Source organism: Lonchura striata, chromosome Z (genome assembly GCF_050655825.1).
Source record: "Lonchura striata isolate lonStrDom1 chromosome Z, ASM5065582v1, whole genome shotgun sequence".
NCBI classification, from domain to species: Eukaryota; Metazoa; Chordata; class Aves; order Passeriformes; family Estrildidae; genus Lonchura; species Lonchura striata.
The window spans coordinates 29,935,848-29,957,370 of record NC_140740.1 but is presented as its reverse complement, the minus strand read 5'-3'; the positions used below and the strand labels follow the sequence as shown (position 1 = coordinate 29,957,370).

At 41.3% G+C, this 21,523-nt stretch overlaps 1 protein-coding gene across 1 annotated transcript; it reads right to left on the bottom strand.

Moving 5' to 3' along the window:
* Window positions 1–837: 837 nt before the first annotated feature.
* Window positions 838–21,472, bottom strand: ARL14EPL (ARF like GTPase 14 effector protein like). The gene is made up of 3 exons (XM_021546240.4): window positions 10,901–21,472; window positions 9,369–9,508; window positions 838–9,017 (listed from the first exon to the last, which is right to left on the bottom strand). Exons 1-3 carry the CDS (start codon window positions 11,036–11,038, stop codon window positions 8,795–8,797), a joined length of 501 nt encoding a protein of 166 aa, XP_021401915.3. The 5' UTR covers window positions 11,039–21,472; the 3' UTR covers window positions 838–8,794.
* Window positions 21,473–21,523: the final 51 nt, after the last annotated feature.

Sequence of the window (21,523 nt, the reverse complement as noted above, 5' to 3'; positions counted from 1 at the left end):
CCCCAAGAGCAGAATTTTAAAAAGTTTGTTCAGGCAAAATGAGCAAGGGTGAGTGGAAGTCTAGACAATTGCTTACTTATTTCATAACATTCCAGTTGATACAGGTACTGGATGTACTGCTCAGGTTTGCTGCCAATTCTCTGGTTTTACAACTTGGATCTATTTAAAAGTGTTTTATTTTGCACTTTGCTGCATCAAATGAATATTTTAAATGAATAATCAGAAGAATGAACATTAAGAACTCAACTGGGCAACCTCCCAGCTCCAGCTGAGCTTGCTTCACACAGGAGGTTTGATTTGCTTCATACAGGCCTGGAGGCCTCTTCTACCCTGTATGATTCTGTGTTCAGACCTTCACTGAAGAAACACAGTAAAGTGAGATTAGAAACAATAAATAAGGGAGATAACTTGACAAGGTGCTGTCAATTGCACCATTATACAACTTTTTATCCTAATACCTTTTCTGTTACTAAATAAGAATACTTGCACCCATGTCATGAATGAGTGTTTTAAGATTGTTTAAAGAATCACTGGCAAAAGTATCAGTAAAAGCAGGTTTAATTTAATAGCTTCTATAGGCCCTCTCTACTACGTACTAGATGGTCAAGGCACACTGAGGATATAAAGGGGAAGGATAAAGAGGAATACAGCCCAAAGGCCCAACAGCACTTAATAACAGTACTTCAACGCAAAAGCATTTAACTTAACTTATAACTTAAATTAAACAATTTAAGCAGTTAAAAATCTAGAAGAGCAGCATTTCTCCCACATTTGGTACAGCACATGCACACTTGTATGCACACAGACAAAAAAGAGTGGGTGCTGTGCTGGTACTTGGGGTTATTCCTCCCCAGGTGCAGCACCCTACACTTGCCTTCCTTGAACCTCATTTGGTTTCTCTCTGCCCAGCTGTCCAGCCTACAAAGGTTGCACTGAATTTCAGCACAACTTTCAGGTAGATCAGCCACTACCCCCAGTTTTGTTTTATCACCAAACTTGCTGTGGGAGCATTCGGTCCCTTCATCCAGGTCATGGACAAACAGTCCGAGTAAGACTGTACCTAGTATGGATCCCTGGGGAATGCCACTGACTACAGGCCTCCACCTGTATTCTGCTCTGCTGGTCATGATTCTCCAAGCTCTGCCATTCAGCCAGTTCTTGATCCATCTCTCTGTCCATTCATTTAATCCATATTTCCTGAGTTTACCTACAAGAATGCTGTGGCCTGAGTTTACCTACAAGAATGCTGTGGGAGATAATGTCAAAAGCCTTGCTGAAGCTGAGGTAGACAACATCCACTGCTCTCCCCTCACCTCTCTATCCTGCCATGACACCTCAAAAGAACTGTAGAAACTGTAATGCATTTGGTGCAAATACGTATTTAAGGATATTTGAATATTAATTCAGAAAGCATTGGTCTATATTTCTTTAGTCTATATATTTTGGTTTTTCCCTAAAGTGAGTCATATATGTATTCTACCATAGTATGAATGGATATAGACAAAGTTCAATTGTGTTCTTACAGGAGGTCTTTAAAAGGATAATGAAAATTGTCTGGAAAATAATTAAAAAATGTATCTTTGTTTCTTTTTTGGTTGTTTTTTTTTTTTTTTTTAATGCTTTAATGATGCAGTGGAATTGAATGGCACTTTGCCATATGCAGAAGTTCATTTTAAGCCAGAAGAAGCAGTTTAGTGGTCTTGTAACTGAAATATGTAGACTTTCTGGAATCACAGATCTGACTTTTCCCAGGACTGACTGTTCCTCATTGTTTTAAAGCACTGAAGGTAAACTGAATACCTTGTGGTTTACTTAAGTTTTCTACTGTTAAGTCCCCATTTGGACAAGAATCCCACACTTATTTTTATATAAAAATGTGAGCTTAGTTTGGGAAAGAAGACCTCAATTTTCTGCCTGTTGTTTTACAGTGCTATGATCTATTGTACTTCTAGTCTGTGTTTCAGAAGTGCTATGTTATATAATTTTTCACTGGGGAACTTTGCATTAAGGATTTGCAAATACTGAGCAAGGGAAAAATCAGCATTGTGCGTCCCTTCTAGTAGCAGAGAGATACAGGTAGACGAGAATGGTGGTCCTGCTACAACTGGCTACCTAGCTAGCCTTGTGCCCAATATACTTTTGGTCTGTCATATTGAAAACTCCCATCTCTTAACTCATCTAATAAAGCCTCAAATGTTCATGGTCTTTTGCATACTTTCACATCTTAAAAATCATAATATTTAATCACTCTTGCCTTTGCCTCTCCTGAGCCACATGCTAATAATTCTATTAATACTTCATTTTAATTGGCCTTTGTTATAGAAGCATTTTTAAGTACCCAATACAATATGAAAGGACTGCTATTGTGGTTTCTCCCCTAAGCTGTGACAACTTTAGATGTAGAGAAGTAGACACATTGTTAAATACAGAGTGTCTTTACTGGATAGATTTCTATTCAATAAAGAATATTGGATAGAATATCCAATTAAGGCAATGAAGGCAAACAAGAAGATACTGTGCATAAGTCTGATTTTATTTTCTGAGTTTTCAAGTTTGAAACTCCGATAAGACAATGCCCAAGTACATAGGATCTTAGAAGGAAAGAAGTATCCTTATGCAAAAATCATATGGGAACGCACTGTTCATTTTCTTGATATTTAGTTCTTTGTAGTAATAACATCTAAGAAAGCACAGGGTGAGTATCGCCTTCTAAATAGATGATTGTAAGCAACAGAAATACTGTGGAAGACACAATAATTTGAAATTAAACAATCTGAATCAATTTTTAGGCAAGAGATTGAAAGATGGTATCTTAGGGTGTAGTTTAATATGTATCTATCTGTACTATTTCCTCTCCTTAAGCCACAATGGGATCACTGGCAGCCATGAGCAAAGCAGCCACATGGACAAGGAAAAGACAGGAAAAGTAAATTCACAGAGTCACAAGTTGTTTAAACTGCATAATCTGGGGAGGAGGGGAGGAAGTGGGAAGAGAGACAAGGACACACAGACCTTAAGGAACCCTGAGTTCATTTATCTGTTTTCCCTTATTTTAACCAGCTTTCTAGAGCAAACTTACTCCATAAGGAAAGTGATACTTTGTTTAGAATGATTTATGTGATGTAAGATGATCTGATGTAATCTGGAGCATAACCAATATCTTCTCTCAAGAGGCTATGCAATGTTCTCTGCCATTTCTCTGCAGGGATTTAAAACCAAGTGTCAGGCAGTGTGGTACCATGCAATTGCCTAAGAAAACTATCAGATATGGGCACTGTGTTGCTATTTGTATCTACCACTAACTTTCACAATACATATAAAAATATGTATAACAAACAAGTTTTCCTCTTCCCCATGTACATCTGTCCTAGAATTATACTTGCGCACTTCAAACTGCTTCATTTGGACAGCAGAACTGCCTCTGCGCTATAATTTTTTTATCTTGGCTCTCACCTTTCTTTTATTTTAGGTTTTGTGCATTATTTCCAAGGTTGCAATAAATATGTTTGTGAAGGAGTTCTCTTAGACTTTGCATTTAGCTATCACTGTGACTAAGTCATAGTCTGTTTTGAAAACCACAGAGTAACACAAATTAATTCAATAATGGAATTTCCACCAATCTGGTATTAACCACATTACTCAAAAAATGTAACATGTAGCCTTACCACAGGAATCCATGTGATAAACTTCTAGGATTTTGCCTTAAAATAGAAAGAAATAGATGATAATTCAAACCTGTCCATTTCAGATCTTGAGGTTATGTCAAAAGCTGCCATCTTCCTGTCAGTTTAAATCAGCTTTATCTTCTTGAAGAGCTGCTTGTTCCATCAAATTGAGAATGAGTCTATGGCACATCTGGAACAAGAAACAATCCTTAACTCTTGACTCATCAGCAGGATTTACACCTACCCTAAGAAATATAGCTCAGATATATTGTAGGCTACTTGGACTCCTGGCAGAAGTCAAAGAATACTTGGGGACCAGTGAAGTACATGAGAGAACATCACCAGATCCAATTACCAAACAGAGTGTTTTAACCACCGTAAAAGACATTCCTATGATATTTTTTTTTAGTGGGTGTATTTATAGAATCATAGAATTGTTTAGGTTAGAAGAGACCGTTAAGATCAGCAAGTCCAACCACTAAACCATGTCTTCAAGTACCACATCCATATACCTTTTCAGGGCTTTCATAGATGGTGATTCCACTGCTTCCCAGTCTAGGTTATTCCAATGTCTGACTACCCTTTCAGTGAAGAAATTTTTCCTAAAATCCAATCTAAAAGTGTCCTGGTGCAAGTGGAAACCATTTCCTCTTATCCTAGTACTTGTTACCCAGGAGAAGAGACCAACCCTCACTTGTCTACGATCTCCTTTCAGATAGTTGTAGAAAGACAGGCCTCCCTCGAGCCTCCCTTTCTCCCAGATAAACACCCCCAGCTTCTTCAGCTTTTCCTAATAGAGCTTGTGCTCCAGATCCTTCAACAACTCCATTGCCCTTCTCTGGACTCACTCCAGAATGTGGACATGTTCCTGAGTCAACGTCTGTCTTGCAGTGAGGAACTGGACACAGGACTCAAGGTGTGGCCTCACCTTTGCCTGGTACAGGGGGACAATCTCTGCCCTGATACTGGTGGCTACACAACCAATCAATGGCCTTTTTGGCCACCTGCACACACACCGGCTCATGTTCAGTTGCTGATGACCAGTACCCCTGGGCCTTTTTCTCTGCACAGCTCTCCAACCACTCTTGTCCAACTCCTGCATGAGGTTGTTGTGGCCCAAGGACCCAGCACCTCACCTTGTTGAATCTCACCCTGTCTCTCTAGCCTTGGCCTATCAATCCATCCTGTGCAGATCCCTCTGCAGAGCCTTCCTACCCTCCAGCAAATCAGCTCTCCCATCTAATTTAATGTCATCTCTGAACTAACTGAGGGAGCAACTCAAACCTGTTGTTTAGCTGGACTGCCCCTGTACTGAGTCAAGTGGAACACCACTGCTGACAAGCCTCCAGCTGGATGTAACTCCATTCACCTTCACTCTCTGGGTCTGGCCGTCCAGACAGTTTTTAACCCAGGGCAGAGTTCCCCTGTCCAAGCCATGAACAGTCAATTTCTCCAGGAGAATGCTGTGGGGAATAGTATCAAAGGCTTTACCAAAGTCTAGGTAGACATCCACAGCCTTTTCCTCATCCATTAGGCAGGGTCATCCTGTCACAAAGATCCTTAAGTAAGTCAAGCAGGACCTGCCTTTCCTAAACCCAAACAAGCTGTGCCTGATTCCATACACGCCAAGTGAAGGCATGTGCTTCATGACCCTCTCTAGCACCGAGGCCAGACTGACAGGCCTATAGTTCCCTGAATCTTCCTTCCAACCTTTCCTGTAGATTGGCATAATATCTGCCAACCTTCTGTCATCTGGAACCTCATTATCCCGGACTGCTGGTATATGATGGAAGGTGGCTTAGTGAGCTTTGCTGACAGCTCCCTCAGTACCTTTCAGTGGATCCCATCCAGTCCCATGGACTTGGGTGTGTCTAAGCGGTGTATCAGGTCAATGGTCATGGCTTCATTCTGATCCCCATCCCTGTCTTCCAGTTCACGAAGCTGGGGACACAATGAACAACCTGTCTTGCTATTAAAGACAGAGGCAAAGATGGCACTAAGTGCCTTTGCCTTTTCCTCATTGTAAGACACGGTCCAAATTTCCCCTCATTTTTGCCTCACAATTGTTGCAATAGCAGAAACTAAGATCCTGAAGATCCCAATTAGAGTTCTGGCCTGGTTCCACCTGGAGGTGGATGCTTGCCAAGTGATTTTTTGCAGGTGTGTTTGGTGTGTCACCACACTACACTGCTTCGGGCAGGGCCTGGTAAGGAGAGGCTTGCTCTGTATGCTTACACCTGCTTCACAATAGACAAACCCATGAATTTTCCCACCTCTTGGCCATGTGAACTTTCTGGGGTAACTTTGGGATCTGCCACGGAAGATTCCTCATCTACCTCACAACCACTGTGACGGACAGAGACTGAAGCTCCCTCCCAGGGACTGAGACTGAGACCCCTATCACGGGGGTGGGGCTGGCCTGGCTGAAGCAGGATGTTTGCCAAGTGTTGCCTGCAGGTGTGTTTGGTGGACCAAGAAAACAATGGATCTCGCTCACTCCTGAAATTTACTTGCCCTGCTTCATAACATGGACTGTCTGTACCCACTTTTCAATCGACTCATTTGTCCATTACCTGCTCCCCAAACTTGGCAGAGGACTATGAAAGACCCTAACTTAACCAAGATTTCAGTTAACCCCCATGGACGACAACAAATCCATGTGGCTGGCCCATTGAAGACCTCGTTTCAATGGTGGTAGCTATAATTCCCCTTCCCCTCTTTTCTCTCTATTCTTTATTTCCTTTTTCTGTCCCTTCTATTGCATTTGCTGTTGGTACCTAAATAAAGGTGTATTTGTTGTGATTAAACTGATGGTCCCCTGCTGTTTGCCTTTTTGCACTTTTGGGATTGATTAACAAACCATCACAACACCCTGCATGAGCAGATCATGACACTCATCCTTTGTCATAATGCATCTCCCCACGTCTATAAGGTAAGGAGGTCCGTGATCACCTAATCACAGAATATGCTGAGTCAGATGGGACTTTTAGTTCTGCACAGGATATAAAAAGAGCTATACCATGTGCTTGAGAACACTGTCCAAACATTTCTCTATGTATTTATGAAAACATTTGGCATATTCATAAAACCATTTATGTTTTCTTTTGCTGCAGTAGCCAGATTAATTTCTGGGATTCGTCTCCCTGCATTACCTCACAACATCCTTGTAGTCCTCCTGAGTTGCCTTCTGTTTCCTCCAATGGTGATATAACCTCTTTTTTACACAGAATTCCAGACAAAGCTCTCTGTTCAGCTAGGATGGCCTTCTTCCACATCAGCTTGTCTTTTGGCACATGAGGACAGCCTGCACCCTGAAGATTTTCTTCTTGAAAAATCTGGACTCCTTTGTCATTCAGGACTGCCTCCTAAGGGATTTTGACAACCAGGCCCCTTGACAGACCTTTCTAAGTCCAAGATGGCAGATATGCTGACCCCTTTCCTTTTTTTCTTTGAGAATTGAAAGCTCTATCAGACCATCACATCACATTCTAGTTCTTTTCTGTTCACAAAGAACAAGTCCGACAGGTGCCTCCCCTTGGCTGACTTGCTGTGTCAGAAAATGGTCTTACAAATACTCCAGGAACTTCCTGGACTGTTTTCCCTCTCTGCTGTATTGTATTGACAGTAGGCATCTGGAATGCTGAAGTTGCTCTAGAGAGGAAGAGCATGCAATTGTGAGACTGATTATAGAATATTTGATCTGCTCCTCCCTTCTGGATTCCTACCAGGATATCTACCTTGTCCTTCCCTCTGATTCATGCCCAGAAACACTCAACCCTATTGTCACAATCATTGAGCTAGAGGCAACCAAAACTCTTCCTAACCTACATGGCTTCCTCCCCACCTCTCCTTCCTCACCCATTCCTTCTGAAAAGTTTACAGCTGTCTAACACAGCACTCCAGTTGTGCAAATTGTCCTACCATGTTTCACTGATGGTGACTGTGTCACAGCATTCCCACTGCACAATGGCTTCCAGCTCCTCCAGCTTGCTGCCCATGCTGCCTGCATGATACAAGCTTAAAGTGTTATTAGCTGAGAGGAACAAAAAATCTTTTCAAGGTAGCAAGTCAGAAGGAGATTTTGGTGTTAAGACATTCTTGGGATCTGTTTCAAGTTTCTTATATTGGAAGACATCTTTGTCTTGGAGTAGATGGTCTTTGTCACAGAGAATGGCCTGTGGTGAGAGAGAAAAGTGGTGCCACATTCAAAGTTGGGAGAGTCTCCTCAAAAACAACAAGCACTAGGCCCAAGGAATGATTTCCCCACTCACAGCAAGCTCCTGGAAATCACCTGCAACCATCTGCAGCCTTCTTGCCTTCAAGATCAGAGGGACCCTCACTTCCCAAAAAAGGGTGTGGATGCCTATAATGAATGAGAATACCTACGTCATAAGACTGGGTGTAGGTTATTGTATTTAAAATCTGTCATCCCTTACATGAAGAGAAAACTTCTGGAACTAAAAAGACTTTTCTGTCCAGATGGAAAAAATCCACTCTGTTTAGCCGTATAGTTAATGACTGGTGGATGTTTGATGTGCCACATGCTGTAAAAAAATTAAGCTGACTGTACATGTTAGTTTTAGTTTTTCAACCTGGGCAGCAAGAAAGAATTGCTGAGAGAGTTGTTTCCACTCTACTTTGCTTAATATGCAAACAAACATGGAAAGTAGTGACCTGGTTTCAAAGAACAGTGTTATCTCAAATGCCACCTGCCTCACCTATACAAGGAATGAATGCATCAGGATGAGAAGGCTCTTGGACAAGCTGAAACAAAAGAAAGAGCAATGTCACACATCTGAGTAAATGAACAAGCAGAGAAATCTGCAAAAAACCCTCATTACAAGTAATGCAGTTCAGCTTCTGAGGGTACGAAAATGATCTTCCCATAACAGTTCAGACACCTTCAATTTTAGAAAGTCAAGATTTAGAAAGGATTGACTAAGTGCCTCAGCAAAGCTCACAAGGATGAGGAAGAATGAAATACACACTTTTACCTGATTGGGAATGGTAACGTTTACTAGGTAGGCAACAATAACAAAGCACAAGCACCTCTGCCAAGTGGTGATTTACTTTAATAAAACATGAAATAAAAAGAGCAATGTTCAGGCATAAAAACTAACAGAACATTATCAGTCAGGGACAAAAAATGGTAGCTCACTGATCACATCCCCAGCTTCAGTTTCAATCGTATCATAAACCCATTTTCTATTGCAGCGACATTCTGGCCCACATTTGTTTGAGTTGCATTTGGAGCAAGGATAGAAGCAACCCAGGCAGTCGATTTCCAGGCAATCACATAAATCTATGTCATTACACAGCAGCCTGCCATGCTTGTCATACTTCTTTGTAGATCTGTGAAAGAGAACAAAAATTGTTCTCAGACAGTGCTTCAACACATTCAGACACTAAGCCAAACACACATGGAAAATATCTGTACAAGTATTTAGTCTTTAATAAACCCACAGCAAAATGAAATACCAGCATTATATCCTAATTGCAAGAGCCATTAGTTCTAAAAATGAGTGCATGCCATACTATATCTAAATTCCCTTAAAGTCACACAGAAAAAATCTTGTTTTCCCAATATGACTTTCAAGAAATCACTCTGCAAAAAACAATGCTTTTATGAATTTAATTCAGATTCAGTGAACAGCGTACCAGGCATTTTTTAAAGTAAATCAGGTAATAAGTTAGAGATCTTACTTGGACTCATAAAAAAATTTTTGTTTCATCTGTGACATGCATGCTTTCTTTTTCTGCTCTCTAGTTTCAGGATTGAAGTCAGCTACCTGAGGTCCTGGATTTTGAAAGGCTAAGCATTTTAATTGTTTCTCGAGTTTTTGCTATAAATAAACAACAGAAAGTTTTTAATTAGTAAAATTATGTATGGATGGAAAATGTATTTATTTGCTGCCAGGTGTCCTCACCGGCTTTTTAGTGACATTAAAATTAATATTCCTGATAACTTATAAGATCATACTGATTGTTTAAAATGTTTGCTTGTCTAACTATTAATCAAATATTCCTTTTACCAACTGTGCATCCTGACTAGAGATGGAAAATCATGACTGAACACATGACTCTGGTACAGCAGCATGGAGTTTGCAAGTTTCCATATGAGATGCAGAATTATGTGTTTTGTTTTTCATCTTAATCTAAAATGTAAAAACAAGTACTATGTTTACAAGTATCTCAAATGGATTCACTCTTATTTTCACTGTTCCCTCAGATGCCTAGAAACTATCTATGCCAAACAATCTGAGGTCAAGAAAAATGTTTGAAGGAGCAGCTAATACAGTAACAAAACATTTGCACAAGCGAGAAGTATGAGAAAAAAACCCCCAACACACAGACAAAAACAAAGAAGCTCAACTAAGCACAGTTTTATGAGAAATAGGATGATGCATTTTTCTGCCAATCTTATGGAATTAATGTTTACAATTAGCTAAAACTGCTGAATATTTTTGGAAGCTAAAATATTATCTCTGTGTATTACCATTCCACTTAGTTCATGTATGTTGACAGACACTTCTAAAGTCACTACAAACATAAGCATCATGTCAAACATTTTCCCTTTGGACAATAACTGTAAGCTTTGACTGTACACTTGTCATTCATTATGTAAAGACACAAAAATACAAACAAATTTATATTTTTCTCCTAGTTATGTAAATGGAGCTGCCTTGCCATTTCTTGGCTTCCCTGGAGGGTGTCATTCCTATCAGAATTCATAGTGATTTTCCACAAACAATTGAGCACTTTCACTGTTTCTCAGGTGAAAGCAGTGGCAGTTCAGCCCAATCTGCTGATACAGTGATTCAGGAATGTCCATGCACTTGAGTGCACTTTTTTCCAAGGTGGTTGATGCTATGCATCTTCAATTGCATCCTGAAAACATACAGGGCAATCTCATGTATCTTATTCATACATGTCTGCTGTGGACTCTGGGGTAGATTTTCAGCATCATCACTATTCATGATCATAAATAATGCAATTTTAAGTTGCAAAAGAATAATAAGGTGATAGTCCTTCCTCTAAGACTACTCCTCTGTTGCCCTACGTACTTAGTAATGCTCTTAGCCCTCTAAATCACTGTGCTACAAACTTGATCCATTTCACTGTTATTGTCACTGATATTTCCCTCTTGACGCCAGCTCTTTATTTTTGTAATGACTGAAGAAATTGAAGGCAATTATATGTATCTTGATAATAAAAGAGTACTGGAGAAGTCATACCAATTTTTTGTGTCTTGTTGAGCAGTACTCAGCAGAAGACACATTTTTTTCTGCAGACGTTTCCTGGGAAGAATAACTTTTCTTGCAGTTTTCTTCCACGAGATCACTCATTTGACCACCCTTGTGAAATACGCACATATTTGTTAAACATACACAATGGTACAAACAGATTTTTAATTTAAAATTTTAAGGTAAGCAGGCGATATCCACACAAGGCTTTTATGTATTCTTAATCAGTAGCAAATGCAGAACAAAGTGTGGCTCAGTAACAAGCTCGATTTTACAAGACTGTATTACTATAATATCACGAGCATGTACAAAGGCTGTGCCACCGAAGCTAGTCCATAACTCGCCAAGCAGAGGCCGGAGCACCGCCGGTGTTTCAGTGACACGGAGCCCGGCAGCGCCGTCGCCGCGCGTGCCTCGAGGCGCAGCACGCACGCAGTCCCCGTGCCAGCCCGCAGGTGGCGCTGCTGCCCCAGCCGTGCGCGGCGGCGCGCCCGGCGCCCGTCGCGACATTCCCTGTCATGAATCCACGGTGCTCTTCCCGGAGATTCTAACCAACGGAATAAACGTAAGATGCTTGGGTTTTGAATCTCACTCCTTTGCGAAATATTTTTTTAATAGAATAGAATGTGGACGTTTTAGGTTAATAGGAAAAAGGGCATTACTCACTCTGCTAACAAAGTACCCAGGCAGGTGTGTGAGACTATCCTACAAATGCCATCCACCATCTCTCTGCCATCAATATAGGTTTAGCATGGATATCAGCTACCTCTTACCAACCTTGTGCAGATCCTTATTTAAAACACTTTATGCAATATATACAATACCACTGCCTCAAACTTTAACCCCAAACACAAGCAGAAATAATTTAAGATTTCTGGAGCTCCTCCAACCCTTCCCCACATGCTGCTCAGCCTCTCTCATCACCTCTGAAAGGTAGCATAGAGGCCTCTATCACTTTACCCTTTACTTCAGGACTGTTGCCCCAACCCTGCCCCAGAGAAGAACTTCATTTCACCACTGCCGAAGGACCATCACCTCTCTAAAATAAGCAGGAGTCCAAGTCTTAGTTTTCCTCTCTTGCAGCCACTTCCTGCAGGGAAACAGACAAAGTGAGAATAGGAATCAAACGGAGTGACTTTGTATTACCTGTAGGGGATGTCTTTTAGAGAGGTGAAACAGCCTTCAGCCACTTTCAGACAGGGTTTCCTGTTCCCTTCAGTAGCCTGAAGAATGACAGATGTGACACTGTTCACAATGGAAGGCTTGGCAGCACCTGTTTTAGTTTTGGGACTTGAGTATCATTTTAGGATTAGAAAAGGAATTCTATTACCAGGCAATTAATATTTACTGGATGGGAGAACCAGCTTTCCCACTGGAAATTTGTTAGGGGTCCATAACTGAATAATGAATGAAGGGCAGCACTCAAAAGAAGGCAAGTATTGCTCTTCATTTGCACTCAAGTTGGAGTCCTGATAAGGATTTGCTTCCTACATTTCCTCTTGAGTCCAACCATACATCTCACATTGTTAAAGCTCTTTATGAGTATGCATGATTGTCATCCATGCCTGTTTTTTTTCACAGTATGCCAGGTCCAGGAGCAGAAAAGCCATCAGCAGCTACCAGTGTAAGCATGGAGAGTTTCTATGTGTCTTGTGGCAATGTAAGAATTTGACTGCTTTGACAACTAAGTCCTAACAGTTATCTAGAATCAAACACACAAAATCAGAGACCTCATTTTAAATACTAACAGAAAAAAAAACAAGCACCTTGTTCAACAGACATATTTCAAAAGCCCTTGCACCTCAACAAAAAGATCCTACGCAGTGAATGTAGCAGATTTCTGCCTTCACATACATATACTTTAAGTAGATAATGGTGAATTTTAATCTTCAGGAGAGATAACAAAAACAAAGGGAGCAGGACTGATTATCCTCCACAGTGTGTTCTGAGGAGAGATGGAAATGAGGGAGACACAGACACCCACTATGAACTCTGCAGAACCTAATTATACAAAGTATTCTTGGCCTTAAAATGGATTTTTTTCTTCTGTTATTTTTAGTTTGACTGTAGTGATAATGTGGGGGCAATGCATTGAACACTGCATTTTCTCTTCCAAAAAAATTTCAACTCTGAGGATAACCACCAATTGCACTCTTCCTCCACCAAAACCTGTGTTCTTCCATGCTTTTTGAATACATCAAGTACTTTTCTGGAGGTGATCACCCACGGCTGAACACCCCATTGTGGCTACAGTGTATGGCTAAGAACTGGCAATTTCAGCACAGAGCCTTGAAACAGTTGACCAGGCTAAAAGCAGAGTAAGGGAGGAAGAAAATCAGAGATTGTGTTATATTTAGAGTCTTATCCATGACACAGATGTTTCTGCTCAGAGAGTGATTTCAGAAGTTGTTAGATTTGGAAGGAATTACATTTGTTTATGATTCACATAAAATAAATATTTTCCTATATCTGTTTTTTTCAATAATTTAATATTTCTGTTTATGATCCCTGCAGATTACACAGCAAAATGTTTCAACAGGTGTGAAATGTGGTGGCCAACATTACAAATACTTCAGGCTGTTTGATCTCAGCAGTCTAAAGCTAGTGTCTCTGCAGGGATTGCCAGAGTGAATTCACATTGTTTTCAAGTTGTATTTGATTGTGCCATTAGAGATGCTCTGGCTGAGATATGTGAGCATGTCCATTACCTTCACCAGGGCAAGATGAGATGCTGCCCCTATGCCTTTAATTCCACAGTGCACACAGGGATTAGACAGATCTATTGCAATAGTCCCACATTCTTCACAGGCTAGCCCTGCAGAGATGTCTGTGAGCTCAGGAACCAGCAGTCAATCTGTGGCACATTCATGTACACAATTCGGAATTTCTATAGGACATCTGATGCCAGCCAAATTAGGAATAGGAATATATTCATCTTTCTCAGATCAATTATCAACTGAACTGTAAAACTGTGGAAAGACCATGTGGCATCTATTCTGTGCCTTCTCTCACAACCATGAATGTGCATTTGTGTTCAGAGGACAGCCTTGAAGCCAGGTAGGAAACACAGACCAGATGAAGAAATAGATCTCATCTCTTGTAACTCAGCTGGTTTACCAGAACCCTGACAAACGCAATGAGCCCATTCTTTAACAGGGGTTTGGAGGAGCAAATACACCCCTCTCCAAGTAAAATAATACAAATGCTCATAAATTCTCTCTCCAAAACCCAGATTCTGCTGCATCTGGAAGTGAGAACTCCTGTAGCTGAAGTTAAAGAGTTAATTATAAAATCATGTACAACTCCTGATTGTCACACAATAGGCAGAATAGATCTGCCAGGTACTTACCTACCTTCTGAAAACCTGTGGTCTGAAGGGTGTATGTTCAGCTCAGAGCAGACAGTAAGAGAGCAAGGAGGGTCTCCATAATCTTAAACTGTACTTACTGGAGAGAGAAGGGGAATGGCACAGCCTGGATTTACTGCTGCATTAAGTCCTCTGATAGTGGAAGTATGACATCAGCCCCAGAGAGACTGAAACAGAAGACAAATAATCAAAACAGTGCTCCCCAGAGAAGCAGGCTGAAGACAGTGCCAGGTAACTGTCTTAAAGGACCTCACACTTTCTGTCTCATTAATTATGGCTTTTACATAGTACTGAGCACAAAGAGCGGGAATAAAGAAATTGGATCAACAGGGATGAGAGTTCTAATTTTTCATTTGCATCTGTGAACAACAGAGCAAATGTATTTCTTAGAGGTTTTTTTTTTTTTCCTTAAAGGTAAGTAAAGAAAAATATCCTGTAATAAAATACAGTGGTTTTTATTTCAAAAATATTGAAAAGTGATATGTTGGAACCCAGGGCAAGGGGAATATCCCCCTGTCTGCCCTGGGGTGCTCTGACTCCCAGGAAAACACTGACTTTGACCCTCATTCATGGAGAAAACTTCCAAAGCCTCAAGGCAAATTAGAAACCACAAAAGTGTGAAATAGATTGTAGAGATTGTAGATAGTAGTGTAGTATGTCACATGGGTGAGAAATTTAGGTTTTAGTATTTTTAGTATGTTATAGATGGGTTCATAATGGAGGATATAGGGTATTGTGTCGAGTTCCTTTCTTCTCTCTTCTTCCTCTTTCTTCTTAGGTTTAGATGGTATCTTGTAATTGGGTAGAAAAATCTGCATTGCAGGTCTCTTGGGGTCGGTTATTGGGTTAGAAAATAAAATAATTTAGGTGTCACTTCTTAATTGGGTAGTGTAGTTTTGATTCAACTTAAAAAGACCTTGCAGCACGAGGTTGTTGGCCATTTTTGTGCTGTTTTCACACATGCAAGGTCTGGGCGCAGACAGTGTGCTGAAGTTTTGGTAAGATAACAATAAACAGAAGTTAAAGACCGAAAAAGTCCAATGCGTCTGTCGTTCCTGACACAGAACTGCTTCAGGAGGGTCTCCCCTGCCAGGGGAGCCACCACGGCGTTGTCCAGCTTGGGGCCCACAAACTTACAACTGGTGCCCTGTGTGAGAGGAAAACCCAGCTCTGAAGAGATCATCCCATCGTCCCTCAAAGTGAGCCAGATCCATCAAAATTCCTCCAGAGTTGAAAGGACTCACCCGTTCAACATCTCGATTCCTGGTGGCCACAGGAGTCACATCCCGCGCTATGCTGGACGGACCTCGGGGCTGAGAGCTGAGCCCCAAATTCGGTAAGCTCCCAAAAAGGACCAGAATGGGAGGGACAACTCTCGGAAAAAAGAGGCAGACGCATTCCAGAAACTAGAACTCTTCACCGCAAACAGCGGAAAATAAGGAAGTAGCACAGGCCCGTGAGAATGGAACTGCTTTTAGTGCCAGCGGGCGGCTCAGCGGCTCCGCGGCAATCTTTAAACGTAACAAGCACAGCTTTGCTTCCAGCAGGTTCGCAGAGCCCGGCGGAGATGAGCCGGAGTCAGACGGAGGTTGCGAGAGAACGGAAACCGCTCGTAACGAGCGAACGGGAGCACGGTCCGGATTGCGGACCGGGAGCTGCAAACATAGACCTAAAAGTCACAATTGGTGCTCACTAATGTTCATAGCAGCAGCGCAGAATCTCCCTTCCTTGCCTGCTTTCTCTCAAACGCCGACAGATCGCACGGCAAGAGCCGTGCCCCCTCACTCCGGAAATCCAGGCTGCTGTCGCACACGGGTTGCAGGGAGCCAGAACTGCGGCTGTATCCCTGAATTCAGCACTGCCCACGGTCACAGAGTCAGCATTGCCTGCCATAGCCCGAGCACAGAGCTCAGCAGAACCGGCACCGGCGGCAGAGCCTGGACCTGGGTTCCATGCAGCGATACTACCCAGCAACAACACCACTGCAACCAGTTCAATTGTATTATAAGACATTTTTTCAAGTTTTCATTTTAAGTGAACATAATACAGTAATTATATTCCCAGGTAAATGGGAAATCACTGGACAAGACACACTTCCAAAATTGGAAACCACAGCTCATTCCCAGGTAAATGGGAAATTGCCGGATGTGACATAGCACTTCCAAAACTGGAAACCACAACTCAAGACACTGATGATCCAGAACAATGACAATTCCCTGCAATGCAGGATGCCAGCGACGAAAATGTTATTTCCTTCACAGACATTCCTATTGTTATGTGTAATGAATATAATTTGTGCTGGTATAATATGATGTATATAATATTTGATATTGTTGGGAGGATACACAAGTCGGCATTGGGAGTTGCCCCCACATATTCGAAAACCAGTCTCTGACAAAACCCCCTTTGCAAGCTAATACATGTGGCTCGCCCGGAGATGGATCGTTTCTGTTTCTGGAGGTGATATAGGAACACCCAGGCGTTGATCATCCCGGCAACAAGAGATTGGGATCGCTAGAACCCTCCAGGCTGATACATCTGAATGCCATGTGCCAGTAACCAAATCAGGGAGATTCATTACCACCCAGACACCAAATTGTTCCAACCCAATGCAGAGGAGAGAGACTTTATGAATATGTGGGACTTTGAATGGAAAGAAAAGGCTGATTGCCTAAACCTTAGCCAGGTGAAATATTCCCTATAAAAACTGCTTGTACCAGGAGGGTAGTGTGTGGGCACAGGGAGACCCTCTGCTGGAGTGGTCAAACGTGTGACCCACCCAGTGCCGATCCCGGTCTCAGCATTGTCCTTTTCCTTGTGGATGGCTCAGACAGAATTCAATCACTGCAATTTTTTTATTTTTTTTTAATTTGGTTGGGTCAATTTTTATCTATAACACTATGCCATCACATATCCTACTCTGCTTTTGGCAAACAAACAAGACTCCAGCATTTCACCTGCCTGCCTGAAGCATTTGCTTTCCAGGGCAACAGATCAGCTCCATGATTTATTCACACGTTTTTACATTTTCAAAAGACTTTTTGTGATAGCTTTTTTTCTAACTCAAGGAAATATGTTCAAGAATTCTGACCATGGCATAATGGACACTTTCTTCAAGTCTCCTTTCTAGAGCAAGATGGCAGCACCCTTTTCACATCCTCTGTAAATAATCCCTATATGTCTACCCCAATGCCATCTGCAATATCACTGATGGCGGGTTCAGCCATTGCACCCTCATTTTGCCAAGGTGCACAACCACAGATGCTCCTCCCCACCCATGCCTCAAATAAGAGGGGGAGGGATGTCCAGAAGGTATTTACACAACAGTAAAACAAGGTCTCTCTGAACCTTTCACTTCATTCATCAATCATCTCATGCAAGCAGTGGACTGACAAGTGAGTGATGAAGCAGCAAAGCCACACTTGCTTCAAAGTCTCACTTTTGCAAACGTTGTGTTTGTGCCTGAAACACAACTCACCATGACTGAAATGATAAGAGACATGCAGTGGGGTGGGCACACTTCAGCACAGTGCAGCAATTCAAGCAGATGTTTAGGGAGAACAGACTGGGAAACTCCTTCAAGCACAGGATGAAAAACTTCCAAGAACTCTTGCAGCATTTTGTCCAATTTCTCAACAGAAAATGCAACTTCACAGAAAATGTAGCAGCACTGAGTCATTGTCCAAGACGCAAAAAAGGGGAGCACCATGCAAATAAATGTTATTCCAAATATGATATAGAGGGAAATAATTTATGGTGAAAAATGTTTCCTGGGGAGGGAAACAGCTGTGTAAAGATAAAAAATTACCAAAATGTCTCTGCAAAACAGAGCATTTGGGAAATGTGAATCAGATTCTATCTGCAGGTTCATCAGCTGATTCCACAGTGATTCAGAGTTTTAGGGGTTGTTGGTATCGAGTTTGTAACCTTTGTTATTTTTGGTTTTTTATAGGTAATATTGATAAATAGTAATTGTTGTTAATGTTATATGAATCCTTTAAAAGGTTGTCTCAACCCCTTTCAAACATTTCCTGTTGATAAGTTGATTATATAATGTAAATTCTCTAATTTTTGTGATAATAATTATTATTAAGGTATTGTTATAGTATTTACAGCTGGCTTTCATGTGTTTTACTATCTCTTTGTGTGATCACCTACAAGACACATGTCTCATCAGGATTTCGCTTTTTGTTTCTTAACTACTCATATATTTTCTTTATCCAGACTGCTAGTCTCGTGGCCTTCTTCAATTATTATTACAGAAGTACTCCAGCAGAGAATCCAGTTGTAACATTAACTTCTTTTTTGGGTTTTAGTTTCATACTAGGTAATTAGTCTCTCATGCAGCTGCACTTCCTCCACCTTCACACTCTCAGTGTCCAGATCCTGGTTCACAATCCTGACTGTAACCACTTTCAGATCTCTGATGAAGAGGATTGCTGTGTTTGAAGAATCTCTATCCTAAAGGATATTTCGGAGGGATTCAATTACTTACTGGTTTGATTGGTTTTTAACCCTAAGGTTTCTTACTCATAACTGCTATTTTTAAGTTTTGGATTTTTTTTGTTTTTTTTTAAAGTGTTAAGTGATATCCTCCAATTAGAGTTTGGGCTCTGGCTCACTTGGATGGAGTGACTGACACAGATGTTTTCTGCATCAAAAAGTTCAAATCCTTTTGGCTTTGCAATTTGACCATATATGACAGCTGAGCCTATGTTTAAAGGGAGTTTGGAGAGACATGAATCCAGGCATGATTTCTCCAATTCTGTGTTGTTTTAAGGTTTATCAGCTGCCTCAGACTCTGAGACGACAATTCACTGTTGTAGTGCTTGGTAATTTTGTGATTTCATATGTGATATTGATTATGTGTATCATCTGATTGTTTCCTAATTGCTGTTAGTTTCTTCTTTACTACATGCATTGTTTTGGTCTTGATGTTTTCTCATGTTCATAACCAAAAAATATTAGCAATAGTAACTTATGTCATTATCTCACATTTCTCTATGCAAGTTTGTAAAGTAGAATTGACCAATGTTTTATTTTCACATCAGGATCCATTCTTTACTTCCTGGATCTTGGAAAACATCCTCAAATCCCCTCCGGGGATGTTTGGTTTGTTTGTGTTTTAGCAGATACAAAGTCCAGGTGGATTTCACTGAAGAATCGATCAAAAGCAAGAAAGCTGTTGAAAGCTCTGACCTCTTCACAAGCAAAGACGACACACAGATGTGGACTGCACAGGGATCCCAACCCTTGTGTTTCACCCACAGAAGATTGTGGACTTTGGGTTTTTTCATCAGTGTGGGAATCAGTGATGTTATAGAATTTCAGTTCTTCCAAAATGATTTTCATTAGAAATGACAGCCCAGATTATAATCAGGGCCAGAGGCAGATTGTTAGCAATGGTAGGCAAAGAATTCACAACAATTTACCTGCCTTTGAAAAAATATGATCTTGATTGGACATTGCAAATATCAAAGGATTTGCAGGTTTCAAATTGTTGAATTGTTCAGGTGTTTGTTCATTTTATCAAGTAATTTTGTAAGCAAACATAGTCAAAAGAATAGAAGGGTCACTTCTGGAAAAAAGTTGATAATGTTATTTTGTAAGCATGCAGCGAGTGCTACATCAGAGAAAACAAATACTTTATCTCCCACATCAGAGCACACTCTTTCCTTCCAGGATTCCTAGCAGAAGGGAGTGCATAAGCAAACAAACTGACCATGATAATTCCAAACACCTTGCTGAACATTTTTGAACAGGCAAAACTGAGTCATGTATTCTTTCATCAGAATGCACAAGCACTCATGCTCAGATTTCACATTTCTAAAGATTAAGTGAGGGCCATCATAAATGCTTGCCCTGACTGTCAGCTTGTTGCAGATGATAGATAAATATGATTGTTCATAAATAATACAGCTAGCTAGCCGGATGACACCCCTCCCCTTGGATGAGTCCTGGAGTGAAATGGACTGTTCCATCCCACCCCCCAAAAGATTGTGGCTCATCCCACACCTCTGTACCTGCCCCTAAAACATCAGAGTCTGTAACCCCATTGGCCCATGCCTTGTTTCGGCCCACATGGGAGCTCCTGATAGGGGGCTCCGAGGGGCCATGCGCCTTCTTGGAACCTCTGCCCCGCTCTTGGAACTTCCTCCCCTCCTGGGGCTTCCCCTCTCCTCCTTTTGTCTCTCCCCTTCCCCACCCTCTCAGGCCCAGCCACGTGCTGTGCCTGGGAGCACGAGGCAGAACCTTCTGCAACCCCAATAAACCTCTTTCCCCAAGACCAAACTTCAGAGATCTCTGCCTCCATCCACCCACACCGTGCTGGAGCGTGTCATTCCCACATCAGCTCATGCAGCTTCTAGTTTCTACAGGAGCAATCAATCCAAGAGGATTGTAGAGTCTGCAGTTGTGGCAGACAGATGTCACAAAATACCCATCCTTCAGGAGATCCAAAAATATTCATGTGTCAGTAGACATTTTCTCAGGTGCAGTCTTTGCTTCTCTCCACAGAGGTGAAACAGCAAAGCATGCATGTCAGCATTTTTTGCAAGCATTTGCATCATTAGGTGTTCTTCAAGCAGTCAAAACAAACAATGGCCCAACTTATGCAGGACAAATCCTTGATATATTCTTAAAAAATTGGGTTGTTCGTCACAATTTCTGTGGGATTCCTTAAAATCAGAGGGTTTTGGGCACATTGCAAAAGGCAGGCCTCAGAGACAGCAGGATGGTGATTAGAGCTAAGCAGTAGTTATAAGATTTGTCAGCAGAAAAAGTATACAAGTAGAAAGAAAGGACAAGTAGAACAATAGTCTGCATTAATGCTTGGGTAGAAAAACTTCCTAAGTTGCAGAAAAGTGTATCTGGTGAGATATTAGGAAGGTCTAAGCTTAATAATTGAGCTCTGTGCATTGTATCTTGAGGCTTACAAGCAAGTATTGTATTTGATATAAGCAAGCATTGTTTTAACCAAAGGTACTTGTGCTTATAGTGGTTGGATAGAACTACTGTCAATATGCTTTTGCTTTGTGTGACTGATCAAAAAGTTTATAAAGTAAGTTGTAACATTAAGCTCTTGGTCTGTTGCCTGGATGTGAGCTGCTGGCATCTTCCCATTGTCATAACCATGTAATGAGACTGATGCTAAAAATTAAACAGCTTGAGATGTGTTCCACAGCAGTCCCGTCCTGTTTGTGACTTGTACATAGCCCCCAGCCGGCGATACATTTTGGCATCCCTCA

Bases quoted from the DNA above. Each gene is read 5' to 3' on its own strand.
- ARL14EPL (XM_021546240.4), bottom strand. From the start codon at position 11,038: ATGTGCGTATTTCACAAGGGTGGTCAAATGAGTGATCTCGTGGAAGAA. The intron at 9,509-10,900 runs GTATGACTTCTC...GTTTATTTATAG, and splicing joins CAACAAGACACAAAAAATTG to CAAAAACTCGAGAAACAATT. The intron at 9,018-9,368 runs GTAAGATCTCTA...TCTCTTTCACAG, and splicing joins AAATTTTTTTATGAGTCCAA to ATCTACAAAGAAGTATGACA.